The sequence below is a fragment of the Oncorhynchus nerka genome, linkage group LG28 (genome assembly GCF_034236695.1).
Source record: "Oncorhynchus nerka isolate Pitt River linkage group LG28, Oner_Uvic_2.0, whole genome shotgun sequence".
NCBI classification, from domain to species: Eukaryota; Metazoa; Chordata; class Actinopteri; order Salmoniformes; family Salmonidae; genus Oncorhynchus; species Oncorhynchus nerka.
Window position 1 is genome coordinate 19,685,746 of NC_088423.1, and position 21,905 is coordinate 19,707,650.

At 43.7% G+C, this 21,905-nt stretch overlaps 1 protein-coding gene and 1 pseudogene across 10 annotated transcripts; both read left to right on the forward strand.

The window, feature by feature from the left end:
* Positions 1 to 1,514: 1,514 nt before the first annotated feature.
* On the forward strand, positions 1,515 to 5,679 carry LOC115113836 (Golgi apparatus membrane protein TVP23 homolog B-like; annotated as a pseudogene).
* Positions 5,680 to 6,853: 1,174 nt separating this feature from the next.
* On the forward strand, positions 6,854 to 21,384 carry exoc7 (exocyst complex component 7). Of its 10 annotated transcripts, none has more exons than XM_065012676.1 (21): positions 6,854 to 7,053; positions 7,442 to 7,507; positions 7,724 to 7,908; positions 8,294 to 8,399; positions 8,618 to 8,840; positions 10,422 to 10,589; positions 11,814 to 11,825; positions 13,198 to 13,290; positions 13,923 to 13,991; positions 14,506 to 14,651; positions 16,028 to 16,180; positions 16,344 to 16,442; positions 16,641 to 16,703; positions 16,838 to 16,904; positions 18,316 to 18,375; positions 18,938 to 19,058; positions 19,364 to 19,459; positions 19,617 to 19,680; positions 20,004 to 20,175; positions 20,288 to 20,329; positions 20,528 to 20,617. In XM_065012676.1, exons 1-20 carry the CDS (start codon positions 6,994 to 6,996, stop codon positions 20,326 to 20,328), a joined length of 2,064 nt encoding a protein of 687 aa, XP_064868748.1. In that variant the 5' UTR covers positions 6,854 to 6,993; the 3' UTR covers position 20,329; positions 20,528 to 20,617. The 10 variants fall into 10 exon arrangements, with proteins under 10 accessions (XP_064868748.1, XP_064868749.1, XP_029495949.1 ...); XM_029640089.1 differs by lacking the exon at positions 20,004 to 20,175 and adding an exon at positions 20,898 to 21,384 and having other exon boundaries at positions 6,857 to 7,053; positions 20,528 to 20,661; XM_065012677.1 differs by lacking the exon at positions 20,528 to 20,617 and having other exon boundaries at positions 19,985 to 20,175; positions 20,288 to 20,333.
* The last annotated feature ends 521 nt before the right edge of the window (positions 21,385 to 21,905 follow it).

Below are 21,905 nucleotides of genomic sequence, written 5' to 3' on the forward strand. Positions count from 1 at the left end.
GGGCGGTGCAGTTGCCATACCAGGCAGTGATATAGCCCGACAGGATGCTCTCAATTGTGCATCTGCAAAACTTTGTGAGTGTTTTAGGTGCCAATCCAAATTTCTTCAGCCTCCTGAGGTTGAAGAGGTACTGTTGTACATTCTTCACCACTCTGTCTGTGTGGGTGGACATTTCAGTTTGTCAGTGATGTGTACACCGAGGAACTTGAAGCTTTCCACCTTCTCCACTGCGGCCCCATCGATGTGGATAGGGGGGTGCTCCTGCTGCTGTTTTCTAAAGTCCGCGATCAGCTCCTTTGTTTTGTTGATGTTGAATGAGAGGATATTTTTCTGGCACCACACTCCCAGGGCCCTCACTTCCTCCCTGAAGGCTGTCTCGTCATTGTTGGTAATCAGTCCTACTATTGTTGTGTCGTCTGCAAACTTGATGATTGAGTTGGAGGCGTGCGTGGCCACACAGTCCTGGGTGAACAGGGAGCACAGGAGGGTGCTGAGAACGCACCCTTGTGGGGGCCCTGTCTTGGGGATCAGGGAAGTGGAGGTGTTGTTTCCTACCTTCACCACCTGGGGGCAGTCCATCAGGAAGTCCAGGACCCAGTTGCACAGGGTCCACAGTTAGCTCTTTATCCACAATATAGCAGGGGGTGTAAAGCCATAACACATACATTTTTCCAGCAACAGACTATGATTGATAATGTCAAAATCCACAATGAGTAGCTGTGCCACCAGAGACTCTGGGTTCGCGCCCAGGCTCTGTCGCAGCCGGCCGCGACCGGGAGGTCAATGGGGCAACGCACAATTGGCCTAGCGTAGTCCGGGTTAGGGAGCGTTTGGCCGGTAGGGATATCCTTGTCTCATCGCACACTAGCAACTCCTGTGGCGTGCCGGGTGCAGTGTGCGTTCTAGCCTCCCGAATGGGCCTCCCGAATGGCGCAGTGGTCTAAGGCACTTTAACGCTGTGCCACTAGAGAACCTGGTTCAAGTCCAGTCTCTGTCGCAGCTGGCCGCGCCATGGAGATCCATGGGGTAGCGCACAATTGGCCCAGCATCGTCCCGGTTAGGGGAGGGTTTGACCGGCAGGGACGTTCCTGTTCCATCGCGCACTGGTGACTCATGTGGCGGGCCGGACGCAATGCACGCTGACACAGTCGCCAGGTGTCTGGTGTTTCCTCTGACACATTGGTGTGGCTGGCTTCTGGGTTGAGTGGGCGTTGTGTCAAGAAGCAGTGTGGCTTGGCTGGGTTGTGTTGTGTTTCAGAGGACGCATGGCTCTCGACCTTCGCCTCTCTTGAGTCTGTATGGGAGTTGCAGCGATGGAACAGGACTGTAACTACCAATTGGGGAGAAAAAGTACACTTTTTGTTTTTACAAAGGTTGGATGTCTAGCGAGCTAGCTGGCTAACAGATGTTACTGTAATATCAGTGGATGAGCTATGCAGATTAAAGCAGTAATTGTAATATATTAGCACAATGAGGCAGGGATGCGGGTAAAAGAACAATGTTTGTCAGATGCCATGGGTCAAGTGCAAGTACAGATGATCACCTGTAGTAATTAGTAACAGCACAGGCACTCTAGGTAAGTACATGTACATAGATTACATGTTTTCTGAATGTTTCCATTAATGTTTTCTTCCCTATGTTTGTAGGATGACAATGATAATGATGACGTCTCCCTGTTTGATGCAGAGTAGGGTAGTCAAAGACGACTAAAATCAAGAAATTTGATTCAGCATTGCACTGTGGCTCAGCCAGAAAACAGTATAACTCAATGGCTTTCAGCCCTGAATACAAGCCACAGTCCCATTCATATGGGGCGGCAGGGTAGCCTAGTGGTTAGAGTGTTGGACTAGTAACCAAAAGGTTGCAAGTTCGAATCCCCGAGCTGACAAGGTACAAATCTGTCGTTCTGAACAGGCAGTTAACCCACTGTTCCTAGGCCGTCATTGAAAATAAGAATTTGTTCTTAACTGACTTGCCTAGTAAAATTAAATATCATATTTTACAGGTCTCCACCTGTTCCTCAGAGTGCTATCTTGATGTACCTACTCTGTGAGCTCCTCAGCAGTAGCTTCATTGTCTGTATGGTCACCGTCAGCTGACTTCTGGACAGTTAAGGTAGGCCATAAACAGTAATACTGTAGAACAAAACAGCAATAGAATACTAATAGAATAGAATAGTAATATAACTCCAATAGAACCACAATAGAAGACCAATAAAATATCAATATAACATGTGTAAATATTGTCAACCCTCTGTCTCTTTTGTTTAACTAAGTAGCCTAATGATGTATTGACTCCTCTACCATATTTCAGAACATCACTGGGTGGTTGATGGTGGGCCTGAGGTGGTGGAACAAGGTGGATGGATGATAGAAAAAGCCACTGGGTTGTTTGAGTCCAGAAAGGTAGGTCACACACATCCCAATCTTTTCGGGGCAGATAGTAACTAACTGCCGTCCACTGAATTACCTTCTTCTGTAGGGGTAAAACCTAGTTCCATAGAACCTGTATCAACTCTGGATTGTGATGTCATAACAAAGCCTATTACTGTATATACATGTGGTCTCTCCCAATCTTGAGGTGTACTTTCTTTGGATACACTCAAAGCATTATAACCCTCAATCCTAGAATTTAACCAGCACTTTGTATTGCCAAATACTTACTTGGTCAACAAGCTAGTTGTCATCCACAGATGTGAGAATGTCCTCTCTTTCCTATCAGCCTTGGGGGAATTCGAAGCAGCTGGTGTCAGATCCAAGTCGAGGATCTTCTGGTTGGGCCTGGTCATGTGTCCAGTCATCTGGGTCTACTTTGTCTTCAGCACACTCTTCTCCTTCAAGATCAAATGGCTGGTTAGTCAAATCTAGTCCATTATATTTTAAAGTGAATATCACATGGGTGTCAACACAGCTGAGTTAAGTGTTAGTTCTTAGCTTTGCCAGTGCTCTCTCAATTTGTGGAGATTGCTTCATTGTCAGACATACTGTGTAAGGCATCACTGCTCACATTACTCATCAGCACCATCGTCTCTTTCAAAATGAAGTGGGCTAGTTATTTTTTAGCCTTGCCAGTGTTCTCGCACTATGAGGATGTTGCTCCGATGTCAGCCATAAATGACCAGTTCTTATAATCTCGCACCTCTCTCCTCCACCCAGGCCATGGTCATCATGGGCGTGGTGCTACAGGGGGCTAACCTGTACAGATATGTTCGCTGTAAAATGGGTGGTAGGACCAGTTTGAAGAACATGGCTACTAACTATTTTGGACGGGTAACTTTTTGAATGCATAGTCTGACAACTGTGACATGCTTAACACCCTGGCCATCCTACAATCTAAGCTAGATCTCACACAAATTATCAATGAACCCACCAGGTACAACCCAGAATCCGTTAACACGGGCACCCTCATAGATATCATCCTAACCAACTTGCCCTCCAAATACACCTCCGCTGTTTTCAACCAAGATCTCAGCGATCACTGCCTCATTGCCTGCATCCGTAATGGGTCTGCGGCCAAACGACCACCCCTCATCACTGTCAAACGCTCCCTAAAACACTTCAGCGAGCAGGCCTTTCTAATCGACCTGGCCCGGGTATCCTGGAAGGATATTGACCTCTTCCCGTCAGTAGAAGATGCCTGGTTGTTCTTTAAAAGTGCCTTCCTCACCATCTGAAATAAACATGCTCCATTCAAAAAATGGAGAACCAGGAACAGATATAGTCCTTGGTTCTCTCCAGACCTGACTGCCCTTGACCAGCACAAAAACATCCTGTGGCGTTCTGCATTAGCATCGAACAGCCCCCGTGATATGCAACTTTTCAGGGAAGTTAGGAACAAATATACACAGGTAGTTAGGAAAGCTAAGGCTAGCTTTTTCAAGCAGAAATTATAAAAATATCTGCCGAAATTGTTGCAACCCCTATTACTAGCCTGTTCAAACTCTCTTTCGTATTATCTGAGATTCCCATAGATTGGAAAGCTGCCATGGTCATCCCCCTCTTCAAGGGGGAGACACTCTAGACCCAAACTGACCCAAACTGCTACAGACCTATATCTATTCTACCCTGCCTTTCTAAGGTCTTCGAAAGCCAAGTTAACAAACAGATTACCGACCATTTTGAAACCTACCGTACCTTCTCCGCTATGCAATCTGGTTTCAGAGCTGGTCATGGGTGCACCTGAGCCACGTTCAGGGTCCTAAACGATATCATAACCGCCATCGATAAGAGACATTACTATGCACCCGTATTCATCGACCTGGCTAAGGCTTTCGACTCTCGAATCACAACATTCTTATTGGCAGACTCAACAGCCTTGGTTTCTGAAATGACTGCCTTGCCCGGTTCACCAACTACTTCTCTGATAGAGTTTAGTATGTCAAATCGGAGGACCTGTTGTCCGGACCTCTGGCAGTCTCTATGGGGGTGCCACAGGGTTCAATTCTAGGGCCGACTCTCTTCTCTGTATACATCAATGATGTCGCTCTTGCTGCTGGTGATTCTTTGATTCACCTCTACGCAGACGACAACATTCTGTATACCTCTGGCCCTTCCTATTTCACAACAAAGCATCCTTCACTCATGCTGCCAAACATACCCTCGTAAAACTGACCATCCTACCGATCCTCGACTTCGGCGATGTCATTTACAAAACAGCCTCCAACACTCTACTCAATAAATTGGTTTTGTCACCAAGGCGCCATATACTACCCACCACTACGACCTGTACGCTCTCGTTGGCTGGCCCTCGCTTCATACTCGTCACCAAACCAACTGGCTCCAGGTCATCAACAAGTCTCTGCTAGGTAAAGCCCCGCCTTATCTCAGCTCACTGGTGACCATAGCATCACCCACCCGTAGCACGCGCTCCAGCAGGTATATCTCACTGGTCACCCCCAAAGCCAATTCTTCCTTTGGCTACCTCCTCTCCTTACAGTTCTCTGCTGCCAATGACTGAAACAAACTGCAAAAATCCCTAAAGCTGGAGACTCTTACCTCCCTCACTAGCTTTAAGCACCAGCTGTTAGAGCAGCTCACAGATCACTGCACCTGTACATAGCTCATCTGTAAATTAGCCCATCCAATCTACCTCATCCCCATACAGTATTTATTTATTTATTTATTTTGCTCCTTTGCACCCCAGTATCTCTACTTGCACATTCATTTTCTGCACATCCTACCATTCCAGTGTTTAATTGCTATAATGTAATTACTTCGCCACCATGGCCTATTTATTGCCTTACCTCTCTTCTCCTACCTCATTTGCACATACTGTATATAGATTTTTCTACTGTATTATTGATTGTATGTTTGTTTATTCCATGTGTAACTCTGTGTTGTTGTATGTGTCGAACTGTTTTCCTTTATCTTGGCCAGGTCGCAGTTGCAAATGAGAACTTGTTCTCAACTAGCTTACCTGGTTATATAAAGGTGAAATAAAATAAATAAATAAATAAAAGTCCTGATTCTCCATCCATTTCCAGAAGTGTGCACTTGAAGGCTCCCTGACATACTTCGGGAGACGGATGGAGAATTGGGATGCAACGTGTCGGCCTTACTGAAATGGACAAGAACTCTCTGTATTTATTTAAATCAGGATTTTGTGTGCGTATCTAATGTTGTGTTTTTGTTTTGTGTGTTTTCTCTCTGACAGGCAATGACTAAACAAGAAGAGTCATAGAGAAGGGTGACTGCTCTCAGATTTTAACTTATGTTTGCATTATTTTGAATGCTACAACATACCTAGAGTTTTACTAGAAACTAATGCAAAATAGAAACATTTTGTGACATTGCTTACCTTTGAAGAGTTTTCACATTATGATACCATTTAAAGTGAGAAAAATGATCATTTCTAGATAAGCCTGTGCTTTTCCACTGTAGCTATACTGACTCAAAGCCTTATCTGTTTTATTTGTTGTTTTACATATTATCCCTAGACTTTATACAATACAGTGAAATGTTGTTTCTGACTTGTATTATACAAACATGTTGCCTGTATAAAACTGATGGTTGTAAAGCAATATAGAAGATCAAGTTCATGTGTAAATAGTATATTTATGTATATAAAAAAAAGTGAGGCATATTTTTGCGGAAATACATTTATAACATTTCCAAAATGAGCTGTGTGTTTTTGAGTTTTTCTGGATTTACTTCATGACTTCGTGCATTACTAAACTTTTAGGAATCTAAAATCTTTCATTTTAATTTGATGTGTGGGGTCAAAGAGTACACACAGGAACCCTTTGTTTTTACACTGATGCTACTCGATGTTTATTATATATGCATAGTCACTTTACACCTACCTACAAATACAAATGACCTCGACTAACTTGTGCCCCGCACATTGACTCGGTACCGGTACCCCCTGACCTCGACTAACTTGTGCCCCGCACATTGACTCGGTACCGGTACCCCCTGTATTATTGTTATTTTATTGTGTTACTTATTTATTTTATTTTTTATTTATTTTATTTAGAAAATATTTTCTCGACTCTTTTTTCTTAACTGCATTGTTAGTTTGTAACAAACATTTCATGGGTAAAGTTTACACCTGTTGTATTCGGCACATGTGAAGAAAAAAAATGATTTGATTACACCCCTCTGTTTCATAGTTTTACTCATGGGAACTTGATGGGAAGGTATTTTCATTAAATTAAATTATGTGGCATAATTGAATCAGTATTTTAAAGTAACTCATAAGCCTACTTACATCAGTGGTGCGTTGGTCATGTTATTTTCAGTGCGCAATAAATGTTAGGATCGACAGCGTCACCTTGTGGAACATTATTGCAACGTTTTCTGCCACAACAAAGATGGCCACTGTTCATGACTGATGGAAGAAGACGGATACGGAAGCGAACTCGTTTTGATTGCCCCGCCCCAGCTGATGAGAATCTGGGGGTCATTGTTATTATTTTGTTGAATAGCTTTTGCTATTATATTTTCAATATTGGTGGCCTTTCTTCTGTATCTACGTTTGCCAAAAACACCCAGGATGATTCCGACCGAGGATGCGTCCGCGAGGAAGAGAGAGATAGAGGAGAAACTAAAGCAGGTCGGTTTCAGGAAATGGGAAGGGAAGGAAATGGGAGAAATCTCTAGCTAGCTAACGTTAGATAGCTAGCATTATTTACTAGCAAAGCGACATTTGACTTTGGCTACTACATGTTGTCCTCTCTATGCATGTTATAAGTGTAATTTGTTCAAATGAGTTTACAAGTGTACACTGCACAGTCATACCCGACTTGACCTGTCGTAACACAGCCACACAGAGGCGTTTTTCTTTGATCAGCGTTCTCAGACCTTTAACGTTACACTAGGAATGGTTGATAAGCAGATGTTCCAACAGAACCAAGCTATGCTGTATTGTAGACATCCCTGTCACTATCCTGCATCTCGTGCCGCTGTTGTCATAATTCGTTCATTCCCTCTATGAGTAACAGGAACAGGAAACCCTGTCCTTCATCCGAGAGAATATGGAGAAGAGTGATCAGCTGACTAAAGGGATGGTATGTTGCAGGTTGACACTCTTTTCCCACTCAATACTCATAGAAATATATTTCATATAGTTGGTGAATACAAAAGTCAATGGTTCCTTTCCAGACAACTATTTTTTGACATTCTCATAATCTGTACTGTACACTTGAAACCTGGGCCTAGTAATTCCACATAAACTGATATTTTACTGCTGACTCTTTCTGCAACCCACCACTGCTCCCATGCAGGTGTCCATCTTGTCATCGTTTGAGAGTCGTTTGATGCAGCTGGAGAACTCCATCATCCCAGTACACAAGCAGACAGAGAACCTACAGAGGCTTCAGGAGAATGTGGATAAGACCCTGTCCTGCATGGACCATGTCATCAGTTATTACCATGTAGCCAAGGACACCGACAAGATCATCAGAGAGGGGTGAGAGTCAGACAGGGCAGACAGACAGACAGACAGACAGAGAGACTGGCGTCTATTTAGATAAATAAAATTAAAATAAATGAAATGTTCACGCAGTTTTATTGAGTGTAACGTTTTGACCCAAAAGTCGGCGTAAGGCTATTTTTGCATTATCGCGCTCTACTTAACTATTATCCTGTTATCCTTGGATTTAATCTTCCATGATATGACAGTCATCATATTTTATTCAGCACTGTCCTATTGCTTCCTGTGTTGGAGTAGAGAGTACTGTAAGCAGTGCTGTTAACTACTAGCTTTTAACTACGAGCGAACAGTCCAGGCAAAATGTCTTAACTTGGGATAACAGACCAAAGCTGATACCTGGTGCTATGTTTCTATGTTCCAGGCCAACGGGTAGACTAGATGAGTACCTGGCCTGCATTGCCAAGATCCAGAAAGCTGTTGAGTACTTTCAGGACAACAACCCAGATAGCCCTGAGCTCAATACAGTGGTACAGTACTCAAATATCGGTCTCTCTCACTCACTCTTGTTTTCTTGCTCTCTCTCTTTCTCTCTTCATTCTCTCTTTCATTCCCCCCTCTCTCTCTCATCCCCTGTCTCTGTCGCTCTCTCTCACTCCCTCTAATCTCCTTCCTCACATCCTGTTATCAATAACAATACATTCTCAACATTAAATACTTACTTCGCTGTACTTTTTGCTATCTACAGAAAGCACGATTTGAGAAGGGTAAGGAGCTACTGGAGGCTGAGTTCCGTGGACTGCTGACCCGCTACAGTAAGCCTGTTCCTCCCATATTGATCCTGGATGCCATCACTGTAGATGAGGAGCTGGAGGTTCAGGAGGAGGTGACTCTAGAACACCTCCCTGAGGCCGTGCTACAGGATATCATCTGTATCTCTGGCTGGCTGGTGGAGTACGGACGCAACCAGGGTAGATCACCCACACTTTATACATTGTCACTGATCTCTGTCCCCAGTCATTTCTCCTTTAGCATAGTCCCTTGGAGTATGGACTCAACCAGTGTACTTGTACTGTACATGAAATGCACTCACTCTTCCATTGATGTCCATTTCATGTTTGAAGGTGTCATCGGTTTCTTTTCAAAGGATGCTGATTCTATTTTATAGTACATAAATCAAATCAAATGTCATTGGTCACATGGGCCGAATACAACTGGTGACCTTACAGTGAAATGCTTACTTACAAGCCCTAAACCAGTAATGCAGTTTTAAGAAAAATATCCCCCAAAAAACAAGAAATTAAAGTAACAAATAATTAAAGAGCAGCAGTAAAATAACAATAGCGAGGCTATATACAAAGGTTACCGGTACAGAGTCATGTGGGGGGGGGGGGATGTAAATAGTCTGGGTAACCATTTGATTTGATTATTCAGGAGTCTTATGGCTTTGGGGTAGAAGCTGTTTAGAAGCCTCTTGGACCTAGACTTGGTGCTCCGTTACCGCTTGCCGTGCAGTAGCAGAGAGAACAGACTATGACTAGGGTGGCTGGAGTCTTTGACAATTTCTAGGGCCTTCCTCTGACACCGCCTGGTATAGAGGTCCTGGGTGGCAGGAAGCTTGGCCCCAGTGATGTACTGGGACTTATGCATGACCCTCTGTAGTGCCTTGCGGTCGGAGGCTGAGCAGTTGCCATACCAGGCAGTGATGCAACCAATCAGGATCCTCTCAATGGTGCAGCTGTAGAACCTATTGAGTATCTGGGGACCCATGACAAATCTTTTCAGTCTCCTGAGTGGGAATAGGTTTTGTCGTGCCCTCTTCAGGACTGTCTTGGTGTGCTTGCTCAATGTCAGTTTGTTGGTGATGTGGACACCAAGGAACTTGAAACTCTCATCCTGCTCCATTACGTGTAGACTTAATACTATTATATAGATGTTATGTGGATTACGTGTTGAGGAGAGATAACAGGGCAATAGGAGATTGCAGTACAGGTCACTCAGATGAAGCCAGTGTCAATGAGGAGGATGAGGATTCAGTCAGCCAGCAGGAAGAGCAGTAGCAGGACGGTGGATAGGGTCAGATGAGATCCCTAACAGCATCAACCCATCTCACCCTCAGGAACCGTAAGTGGCAGAAACAGACTAGCTGCCCCTTCTCTCATGGTTAGTGCTATCCGGGATCCTTGGGACACCCCTACCATAAACCTAACCATACCCCTAACTTAACCCTAACCGTTTTCAACTTCAATGGGGTGAGGTCAGAGTTAGGACGTCCCAAGGATCCCGTTCAGCACACTACATGATAAGTTGAAAACCTTTTCCTTGCATTGGTGTACTCAGAACCTACCACACCCTTGTCAATTCCATAATTATGGGTTTTATGGTGGTTATCGTCCAGTTTTGACCACTTCTTCTCTACCTCTGCAGACTTCATGATTATGTTCAACAGTTGTACTCAAAACCTGCTCTTAACACAGATGTAGATTTCATAACCATATTTATGTATGATAGTTGTCCTCTCCTCTTGACCACATCTCCTCTCTGCTCTGCAGACTTTATGAACGTTTACTTCCAGATCCGCTCCAATCAGTTGGACCGCTCCATCAAGGGTTTGAAAGACCACTTCCGGAAGAGTTCTGCTTCTTCTGGCATCCTCTACTCACCAGCCGTTCAGACCAAACGCAAGGACACTCCCACTAAGAAGGCACCCAAGAGACCAGGTCAGTGCCCTGCTGCGGCCCGGTAACATTACACTCTGCTGTGCCTCCATGATGATTCAACTATAGCTATAGTGTCACTATCACTCTCATCCGTATGCTAAAATCATACCCACCACAAACAGGTTCATATCTACCACAAGTTTACAGAATGCATTACTTCATCACAGTCACCACAAACAGGAATATACACTCTGAGTGTACAAAACATTATGAACAACTGCTTTTTCCATGACAGACTGACCAGGTGAATCCAGGTGAAAGCTATTGTCCCTTATTGATGTCACCTGTTAAATCCACTGTAGTAAGTGTAGATGGGGGAGGGGAGACAGGTGAAATAAGGAGTTGTAAACCTTGAGACAATTGAGACATGGAATGTGTGTGTGCCATTCAGAGGGTGAATGGGCAAGACAAAAGATTGAAGTGCCTTTTGAACAGTGTATGGAAGTAGGTTCCAGGCGTACCGGTTTGAGTGTGTCAACAACTGCAGCATTGCTGGGTTTTTCTCTTCTTTAACAGTTTCCCGTGTACATAAAGAATGGTCCACCACCCAAAGGTCATCTAGCCAACTTGACACAACTGTGGGAAGCATTGGAGTCAACATCCCTGTGCATCCCTGTGGAACGCTTTTGACACATTGTAGAGTCCATGCCACAACGAATTGAGGCTCTTCTGAGGGCAAAAGAAGGTGCAACTCAATATTAGGAATGTGTTCCTAATGTTTGTACACTCAGTGTAGATATCAAAATAATCTTATCATACACTGTAATACAATTTTAGACAGCTCACACACTTAAGAATGTCCCTCTGGTCTGAACATTCTGAATCAGATGATTGGTTGTAGTTCCCCCTCTTGCGTAATTCTATTCTGTTTCAAGTGTCCTCCAAATCACTGAGAGCATGATTCATCATTGTCGTCACGACTACCGAGCTTCTCTAGCATCATCAGCCTTATTAATGGACGACAGTGTCCCTCACCACCCCTTCTATGATTACATCCCAAATGGAACCCTATTCCCTATATAGTACACTGCTTTTGACCAGGGTCCATAGGTCCCTGGTCAAAAGTAGTGCGCTACTGTATGTAAGGAATAGGGTGCCATTTGGGACGTAGACTATATGTTCCTGTGATTTTGCCTTCTCTCTCCTTGTCATGACCCCGACTAACCCCTCTGCTTTCCTCTTGTTTTATAATCCTCATGTGTATTGTGATGATGGTGATGACAGTCTACATCCCAGGTAAAGAGAAAAGCTTTAGTGTGTCTCTCTATCGTCTCGTTACCATCTCTTGCTTCTGTTAACTGGACGCCACATTTCACCACAAACGAGGGTGCCGTAGTCAGTGACCAGAACACCGTGAAGTAGAATCATGCCATCTGATGTGGAAACAGTTATGCTACCACTCCCCTATTCAGCGTGATTGATAGTTTGTTGTTTTTGTCACTTAGGTTAGTTGGTCACCTCCAGTGGGGTTTCTTGATGTAGTTGGATACAGGAGGAAGAGGCAGACTTGACAGAAGCATCTTGCATGTCTTTATTTTGAACTCTCAGTTTTGTGGTTTCTTTGGTGTTTGCCAGGAGTGTTTGGGGTTTTGTCTGTATTGTGACTGCTCTGCAACCAATATAAAAAGTTATAAAGTATTTTAAGGTAGTTTATAGATGGTTTATATTGACTGACCTGAAAGCTAACATTTTCTCCATCAAAATCAGCCAATTGCAGAACATGGACATATTTATACCGCTTGATTTAGAAGTAATTCAACTACATGGCCTGCAACATCCGATAACTAAATGCTCCTATGCTATAACAATGCATTTGCTACATGGCTTATATTCAATTCTATTATAATTGATCAAAAAAATTCCTCAGTAATAGCTTATGTTGCTAGAATTGAAAACATCATAGGCAAAGCATAGGTTGAGGAATGAGGATTGTTTCAGACATTTCTACGTAGATCTATTTTTGCATCATTATTTCTATTCTGTCTCCCACTTCATTGGTATTACTAATAATGCATCAATTGCTTACTAACACACAAACCCAAGTCGTAATCGTGTACTGTTTTACTTGCTCTCTATTTGTTTGCATTAACTCAGGCTTTTGTATGAATCTATACGTCTATAAGATGTAAAACATATAACCATGTAACAATTTTACCTACCAATGCTACGTTAATGTTATAACAGTAGTAGTGTGAGTGAATGTCCATAATAACAATGCTGAAATGAATGTATTGTTAATTCTGATGGCTGTTTTGTTTGTGTTTGTATAATGAACCTAACCTTTCCATTTTCTTTTTGTTACCTTGCTGGTGGAGTGTGCTTCGGCGCACCCCGTCATAGTGTGTTTATCTAGCTGTGCTGTAGTTCTACCTTGTAGTTGTATTTCTGTGTTGTGTAGTAGCGGTGCTAGGCCACGGTTCCCATTGCCCCCCATCTCTTCTCACTCATGATTGGTGGTGGTGAAGGGATGTGGTGTTGGTGTATCTTCATCACACTTCCTAGCTCTCTTCCTCTCATCTCTCTTCCCCCGTTCCTACTTCGTTTCTCTATCTTCTTTTCTTCTCTGTGGACCCCTGGATTGTGTCTGTGTGTCACTCTGTGGGAGCAGGGACCATTCGCAAGGCTCAGAACCTTCTCAAACAGTACTCTCAGCATGGTCTGGATGGGAAAAAGGGGGGCTCTAACCTCACTCCTTTGGAAGGTAACGCACCCTGGCTTTGTTGTCTTCTCTTCGGTGTCTTTCTCTTTCTATCACTATGCCAGTGTACTGGGGTTACTGGTCTGTTGCTCTTGTCCAGGTTAAACTTGTTGTTTTTGTTAAACAACAGACACACATGAACCTCTATAGAGTCACTGGCTGTTAGACGCTGCAAATAATTTAAAAGCTATGTTGTTTAATGATTACAAAATATAGTTGTAATTCAAATGTTTCATCTTCAGTGTAAGGTGAATGTCATAACTCCTTTTTAACTAGCCTGAAATATACCACATTGAAATGTAGTATTTGGTAATAGAAGTTTACTTGCAACACGTGTTAGAACTGCAGCAGGTCTAAACTGGTGTGACTTCTGGCTTTCAAAGTCATGTAAATCTGGTTCCTGTAAAAGCTATAACATCCACTAACTATCTCAGACACAGGTCAAACAAACTCACAAACCCACTGGTCCCCCTGACCTCCCCCTGCCCCCCAACAAGGGTGTTCTCTGCTTTCCCCGCTGGGTGCTTGGTGGTCAGTATATGTTTCTAGGCGAGTCCCAGGCTTACCACTTGGCCTATAGGCCCCAGGAGTGAGCCTGGTTCCATGACTATACCCCCCCTCCCCCCACCCATCAGGTCACGATCATGACCAGCGGGTCAAACACCAGTCAGACGCCCTGACCGACAAGCATGGGGCAGCAGCAGGTGAGTAAGGGGGAAGTTTGCTCCAAAATGTCCATATGGGGAACAAGACACCCACCAGTATTCAAGCCCGTGGGATGTGATACCAGGTTCAGCACACATCCATTGACAGCTATGGAAGCCAGTGGATATGTGCTGACAGTTAAAAAGTTAGCTGCTGTTGTTTAAAAAACCTCATCAAATAGTAGTCAGTGGTTCCTTTCAGCTTATATACTGGTCAGGTAATGTCATTATATCAATGTGAAGTAAATTCTCCCCTACTGGCATTCTCCATTTTGCTTTTGAAATACAGTGAATATAATTTTGAACAAATACATGCCCAATATTTATCTCCCTTGGGGGAAAAAACACCATTCATGGAAGTAGCACATCAAGTAAGCATGCTGTAAATACATATCTACACAGTCATAATTCTCAGTCAGGATTGTTAGTATTATTGAAACCTGCCCAATGCCTCTGGTCCACCAAGTCTCATCTCCATCCTGTCCCCTAACTGACCTCACCATGTGCCCCTCAGGGAAGGATGATGTCTTGGACATAGAGATCGACTCTTACATCCACTGCATCAGTGCCTTTGTGAAGCTGGCCCAGAGTGAATACATCCTGCTCACAGAGATCATCCCTGAACACCACCAGAAGAAGACCTTTGACTCCCTCATACAGGTCAGTCCTCAGTCAGCCAAACCACAGGCCTTTATGACTCCCTCATACAGGTCAGGCCTCAGACAGGCAAGCCACAGGCCTTTATGACTCCCTCATACAGGTCAGGCCTCAGACAGGCAAGCCACAGGCCTTTATGACTCCCTCATACAGGTCAGGCCTCAGACAGGCAAGCCACAGGCCTTTATGACTCCCTCATACAGGTCGGGCTTCAGACAGGCAAGCCACAGGCCTTTATGACTCCCTCATACAGGTCGGGCCTTAGACAGGCAAGCCACAGGCCTTTATGACTCCCTCATACAGGTCGGGCTTCAGACAGGCAAGCCACAGGCCTTTATGACTCCCTCATACAGGTCAGGCCTTAGACAGGCAAGCCACAGGCCTTTATGACTCCCTCATACAGGTCAGGCTTCAGACAGGCAAGCCACGGGCCTTTATGACTCCCTCATACAGGTCAGGCTTCAGACAGGCAAGCCACAGGCCTTTATGACTCCCTCATACAGGTCAGGCCTTAGACAGGCAAGCCACAGGCCTTTATGACTCCCTCATACAGGTCAGGCCTCAGACAGGCAAGCCACAGGCCTTTATGACTCCCTCATACAGGTCGGGCTTCAGACAGGCAAGCCACAGGCCTTTATGACTCCCTCATACAGGTCAGGCCTTAGACAGGCAAGCCACAGGCCTTTATGACTCCCTCATACAGGTCAGGCCTTAGACAGGCAAGCCACAGGCCTTTATGACTCCCTCATACAGGTCAGGCCTTAGACAGGCAAGCCACAGGCCTTTATGACTCCCTCATACAGGTCAGGCCTTAGACAGGCAAGCCACAGGCCTTTATGACTCCCTCATACAGGTCAGGCCTTAGACAGGCAAGTCACAGGCCTTTATGACTCCCTCATACAGGTCAGGCCTTAGACAGGCAAGCCACAGGCCTTTATCGTTTCGGTTGCCTCTTTTTTTCATGTCAGATGAGGACAGTAATATCATAGCTCACTGTATGGTCAGGTCTCAACCAAAGACAGGTGAACAATAGGCATTTCTTACCCAGAAGAAGACTAATATAACATGATCTATGGTCTCCTGAATTTACTGTGTCTGCAAATAACAAGATTGTTTTCAAAGAGAATGTTGTCAAATCAAAGTTTATTGGCCTTATTCACAGGATACAGGGTGTAAATGGAACGGTGAAATACTTACTTGCAAGCTCTCCTCAACAGTACAATACACGTTATCAAAATGGTAAAGAAATAAGTAATAAAAAGTAGTAAAATAGGAATGTTGACAGAGGCGTGAAGTACCGGCTCTGATATTGGCTCTCTGATATAATGTACAGTGAAGCTGACTCCTCCTGATTCTCTGTCTGATCTCTTGTGTCTTAGGAAGCCCTGGACAACCTGATGCTGGAGGGTGACAACATAGTGGCGGCAGCACGGCGGGCCATCATGAGACACGACTACTCTGCTGTCCTCACCATCTTCCCCATCCTCAGGCACCTTAAACAGACCAAGCCAGACTTTGACTCCACGCTCCAGGTAATGTAACCTGCAGGCTTCACTTAAGCAGATGTATGAATTAACAATAAACCATCTGAAATGTAATGCCAAAGCCAATTTTACGTTGGACAACAAAAAGCTTTTTGAATTCAATTGTATTATGATCTAATTTCCCTTTTCCCTTCATGGTATGTATCTACAGGGCACAGCTGCCAGTACCAAGAACAAGCTGCCTACCCTCATCACGTCCATGGAGACTATCGGAGCCAAAGCTCTGGAGGAGTTTGCAGACAGCATCAAGGTAAGAGCAACTACCCTCCACCGATCACTCCTTAGCTCTTTCAACCATACTATACACAGCTTGAACCCATTAACAAACTATTCCTAAACTATTTACAGTATAATATGTATGGAGATTTTATTAGGACCAGCATCTCCTAGTGTTCTTGTAAGAGCGAAAAAATATTGAAGACAAATTTGTGTCTCTTTTCTATGACAGAATGACCCTGACAAGGAGTACAACATGCCTAAGGATGGAACTGTCCATGAGCTCACCAGCAATGTAAACCAGCACCCTCCATCCTGACATACAGTCTGGAGTTTATATAGTGGCATATGTTGCTGTTAGCCTCTCCATGTCACATACCGTCATCCCTTACATTATTCCTCACCCTGGTCTCTCTCTCTCTTCCCCAGGCCATCCTGTTCCTTCAGCAGCTGCTGGACTTCCAGGAGACAGCCGGAGCTATGTTGGCCTCTCAAGGTAGGGAGGGCTGAGTGGACTGTCCTGTCCAGGCATCCTATTCTCTATAAGGTCCACTGCTTTTGACCAGGGCCCATATGGCTCTGTTCAAACGTAGCGCACTATATAGGGAATAGGGTGCCATTTGGGACGGACTCCGGGTCTGCTGTTAGTGTCCACCAGCTTCTGTCTGTCCATTGTTTGTCTGTTCTGAAACGGTAGTAGTAGACCATCCCATCTTTGTCTGAGAAGTCCCATGTATCCAACAACTGATGTTTGTAATAGAAACTAAACATCCTCCTTATCTCCAGTTACGTCACATCAGCATTTCTCTCCTCCAGAGTTCTTTCTGGCCCTTCTTCCTCTGTCTGTGTCTATAACTTCCTCTAATGTGTTGCTGACTTGAACTCATCTCTTCTTCACCTCTTCCTCACCATCGCTGCTGCACCGCCTTTCTCTGCCTCTAGAGGGAGCCCCTAGACACTCCATATACTGTACTATGGACAGGCTGTTCCCTTTCTAGGGACTATCTGGGTGACCATTTCTAACATCAATGACCACACATATCAGCATTTGAACCCTTTGAGAGGGTTAGATATGGACCGTCATAACAAGACCAATCATACTAGCAATAAGGATGAAAAGGGGCCCCCACTGTTCGGGTTAGTCCCTCCTGCCCCTCCTGCATCCCAGTACCGTGACCCTATACACTCACCCCATGCCCCTTACCCATAAACCACCATACTCTCTACCTATCGCTGTCTGGCTGTTAACAGTACTTTGCTTACTCTGCACTAACATATCTTTTCTAACCTTTTGCACTTTGCTTCTCTCATCTTTTCTGTCTCTCTCTTTTTTGCCTTGCCTCTGCCCTAAAGTACTGGGGGACACGTACAATATCCCTTTAGACCCCCGAGGTAAGCCAACACAAGACAGGTGCTTCACTACCAGAGGAGTAGGGAAGGACAGAGCCATTAATACGTTTCTGACTTTATGAATGGTCTCAGGTTTTTATCAACATGTTGTTTGGGATTTAGTTAATGGATGAGTAATGTTACACATAACCCATTAACAGAAATACATCGATAGTATGTATGGGTAGTAGTATTGCATCCTTATATGATTGTAAAGACTGTGGAACATGGATCATGCTACTGAGGTGCTTACAGTGTTATGGAAATTGCGTTTTTCCAGCCAGTCACACTCTCCCATATATTTTACATTTAAATTGTAATTAAGCTTTCGCCTCTAATGAATTAAGTTATTCGAACAGGAATAAAAATGACTATAATTCAAATCCCAAAAGAGATCATGGGAGATGATAACTGAAAGATGATATGATATTATATCCCAGTTGAGGGATTAGCAGTGACGCAGTGGATTATGTAACTCAGCGGTTATAGATATGTTAACACTGTTTTACAATCTGCAGAGACCAGTTCGTCAGCCAGCAGCTCTGAGTTCAGTAGGAGACTTCTCAGCACCTACATATGTAAGTTTAGGAAGTGAAGATGTGTATGTTAAAACGTTGTTGTTATAAAGAAAATCAAGAGCTTAATTAAAGGTAGACTTGGCGTTTTAATGTTGCCACGAGCAGCACTGCTGATATTGCGATTAACGCGATGCAAGATTTTGCTGTCACACAGAGTATCTGAGCATGTGCAAAGGTTCGCTTCACGCTGTTACAGGGTGGTTGCTACAGGACCAAAACAGGGGAGAAGTTTAACCTTCACCCTTCAACGCTCTTAGTTGTTGCGGAAATGAACTGCTGCTGTTTACATTGCATCTACGTCATCTCGCTGAGTCTACCTTTAAGTAAAGATACACGCTGTATGTAATCCATTTGTACAGTAGCTATATAAAGGACAGACCTTTGAATTGTTTTGGTCACATTATATAACTTTTCTCCAACACAAACGTCCCCTCAATGACAATAAAGTTGATCCTATATATCTTATATAACTAGATGATTCAAATGTGCAGTTGGAACCAACCAAGCACAGTTTACAAGTGTCCTTGGCTCTGATTCTGAATCTGGTTTGCTTCTCTCTCAGGTAAAGTGTTGGGGAACTTGCAGCTGAATCTTCTCAGTAAATCCAAGGTGTACGAGGACTCTGCTCTGAGTGCCATCTTCCTCCACAACAACTACAACTACATCCTCAAGTCCCTGGAGAAGTAGGCCCCGATATCCCCTTATTATCCCACCAACGTGCCTGCACGACCTCACACACAAACCATTTCCATTGATATCTTTCGAAACTACTAGTAACCCTATTGATATCAGCTACTCAAACATATATATATATAGCCTACAGTAAACACTAACCAACAAACGCATTGCCACGGCGCCAAACACCTTTTCTAATGCAGATGCTCAGGCAAAGAATTGATATACCATAAAGCAAGAATATACTTAGTCAAAGTCACATTTTATTTTAACCATATTACCCTGTGTGTCCGTGTGTCGGTCCCTCCCTCAGGTCTGAGCTGATCCAGTTAGTGACAGTGACTCAGAAGAAGGCTGAGAGTTCATACAGAGAGCTGATAGAACAGCAGAAACAGATATACCAGCGCAGGTAAATACATAATGGGCTGAAGGGCATCTGGGTACACTCTCATTTAGATGTAGCTACAGCATGTTCCTGAGTCACTAGCTAGTCCCTGCACTACGTAAACTATCTCCTGTGATCTTACATAACATACTATTCTGTTGTTTGTCTTGCTTTTCTTTAGCTGGTACAAGGTCACAGAGCATATTACGGACCGGAACATGCCTGCCTTCCAACCAGGAACCAAGGTGTGACTGTTTACTTGATATGCGTATGTACACTGAGTGTACAAAACATGAACAGCTGCTCTTTCCACGATAGACTGAATCCAGGTGAAAGCTATGATTGCCCTTATTGATGTCACTTGTTAAATCCACTTCGATCAGTGTAGATGAAGGGGAGGATAGAGGCTAAAGAAGGATTTATAAGCCTTAAAACAATTGAGACATGGATTGTGTATGTGTGCCAGTCAGAGGGGTATGGTAGTAGCTGCCAGGCACACCGGTTTGTTACAAGAACTGCAACTCTGCTGGGTTTTTCCACGCTCAACAGTTTCCCCATGTGTATCAAGAATGGTCCACCACCCAAAGGACATCCAGCCAACTTGACACATCTCTGGGAAGCATTAGAGTCAACATGGGCCAGCATTCCTGTGGAATGCTTTCAACACCTTGTAGAATCCATGCCCCGAAGAATTGAGGCTGTTTTGAAGACAACTCAATGCAAGGAAGGATGTACACTCGGTGTGTATACAAAGCATACAGCCTTGTTTGCGATGCTTAGCTTGCTGTGCACATTTGCTATTTTATCTGTACATGTGAAGTAAATGGCCTTTCATATGTTCCCTCTAACCAGCTGAAAGACAAAGAGCGTCAGGTGATCAAAGACAAGTTTAAGGTAAGATAACCAACAGCATACAGGTAACACAAAACACATTCAATCCCTACCAATGATATACTGAGGATTCAAGAGTGATGAATTGGATACTTTTTAAATGTGCCAACATATCAGTTAAAATACCTTCAATTTAATCTCAAGCTCCATGAACGTATGGTTTAAACGTATCCTTATGGACTGATCCCTTGCTATCTGTAGGGATTCAACGACGGTCTGGAGGAGCTGTGTAAGATCCAGAAGGTGTGGGCCATCCCAGACAAGGAGCAGAGAGACGCCATCCGCCACGCCCAGAGGAGAGTGGTATCCGAGGCCTACAGGGCCTTCCTACAGAGGTGAGTCTTAAGCACCACCACTACTGTGACATCTGTGTTATTCCTCCTCTCTCTCACATATTGTAAAGGATGGTAACCATTGTAACTTGTAGGAAATGTATTTATTTTCTGGGTTCGTCTTCTGTTAGTCAGAACCTCGCTAAAAGGGTTTCCTTTCTCTCCGTAGCTCAGTTAAGAAGGACGGCTGTAAGTTTACACAAAACATTGTTACTCATGAATGTTGAATTCCTTCACAGATACGCCAACATTTCGTTCACCAAAAATCCTGAGAAATACCACAAGTATCGTCCAGAGCAGGTGGAGGAGATGATCGAGAGGCTTTTTGATACCTCAGCCTAAGCCACGCCCATTGACCACACCCGCAAAGTAACCATACCCCCAACCCTCATAACACTCAGCTCAACCTCCTGGGTCCCCTATGACTTGGGCCTGTTCAGGAGGATGTAACGTTCACATAGAAATGCATTGTGTAGAACAGATATGATTGTCTGTCAGATAAAATAGGGAATTGTGTCATCTCTATTCATTCTATTTACATCTGCAACATTTGGAAAGTTTTACTGAATAAACCCCAGAGCTCCTGCCTCCCCTGAGACACCCATTGCCCTATGGGTGTCTCATACTTTATGCTCTTTTTTATATAGTAAAGTATTTATATGTAATTTTCTTGTTCTCCAATCAATGAGCATCTGAATCTAATAAAGCAAAGTCTGTGATTTGCGATGATGTTGTTATTGTTTTGTTGGTGGTGGGTAATGCAATTACATAACAGCACAGTAGCTACATATAATTGTCCAGTCAGTGTGTTGTGTACTAATAACTAATCTAATTGAAAAGGTATCAGATGTGAATAGAATAGAATTACCAGTTGTCACTTATTGTTGTCATTTATTCCAAATTATGGTTATTCTGGTGAAACTATTAGTTTAATCTTTGAAACCATTTGTTTCAAGGTATTAGCTTAATCTAGAATATATGTTCAGATTGGATGAATACAGCAATAATGCATGACAAGGATTGCGTGGTCGGATCTGTACATTTTATAAGATACTACTCTCCGACCACACCAAATCCTGAAATCATCAAAATGCTAATAATGTCGAGAGATAGCTAATGTTTGGATTGAGTCGACACATCAATTGTAGAACTTGGAGATGGGCATTGGAGAGATAGATGCAATTGGAAGGTTGAGGAGTAGGATTATTGTTGGAAGGTTGAGTAGGATTATTGTTTGAAAGGTAGAT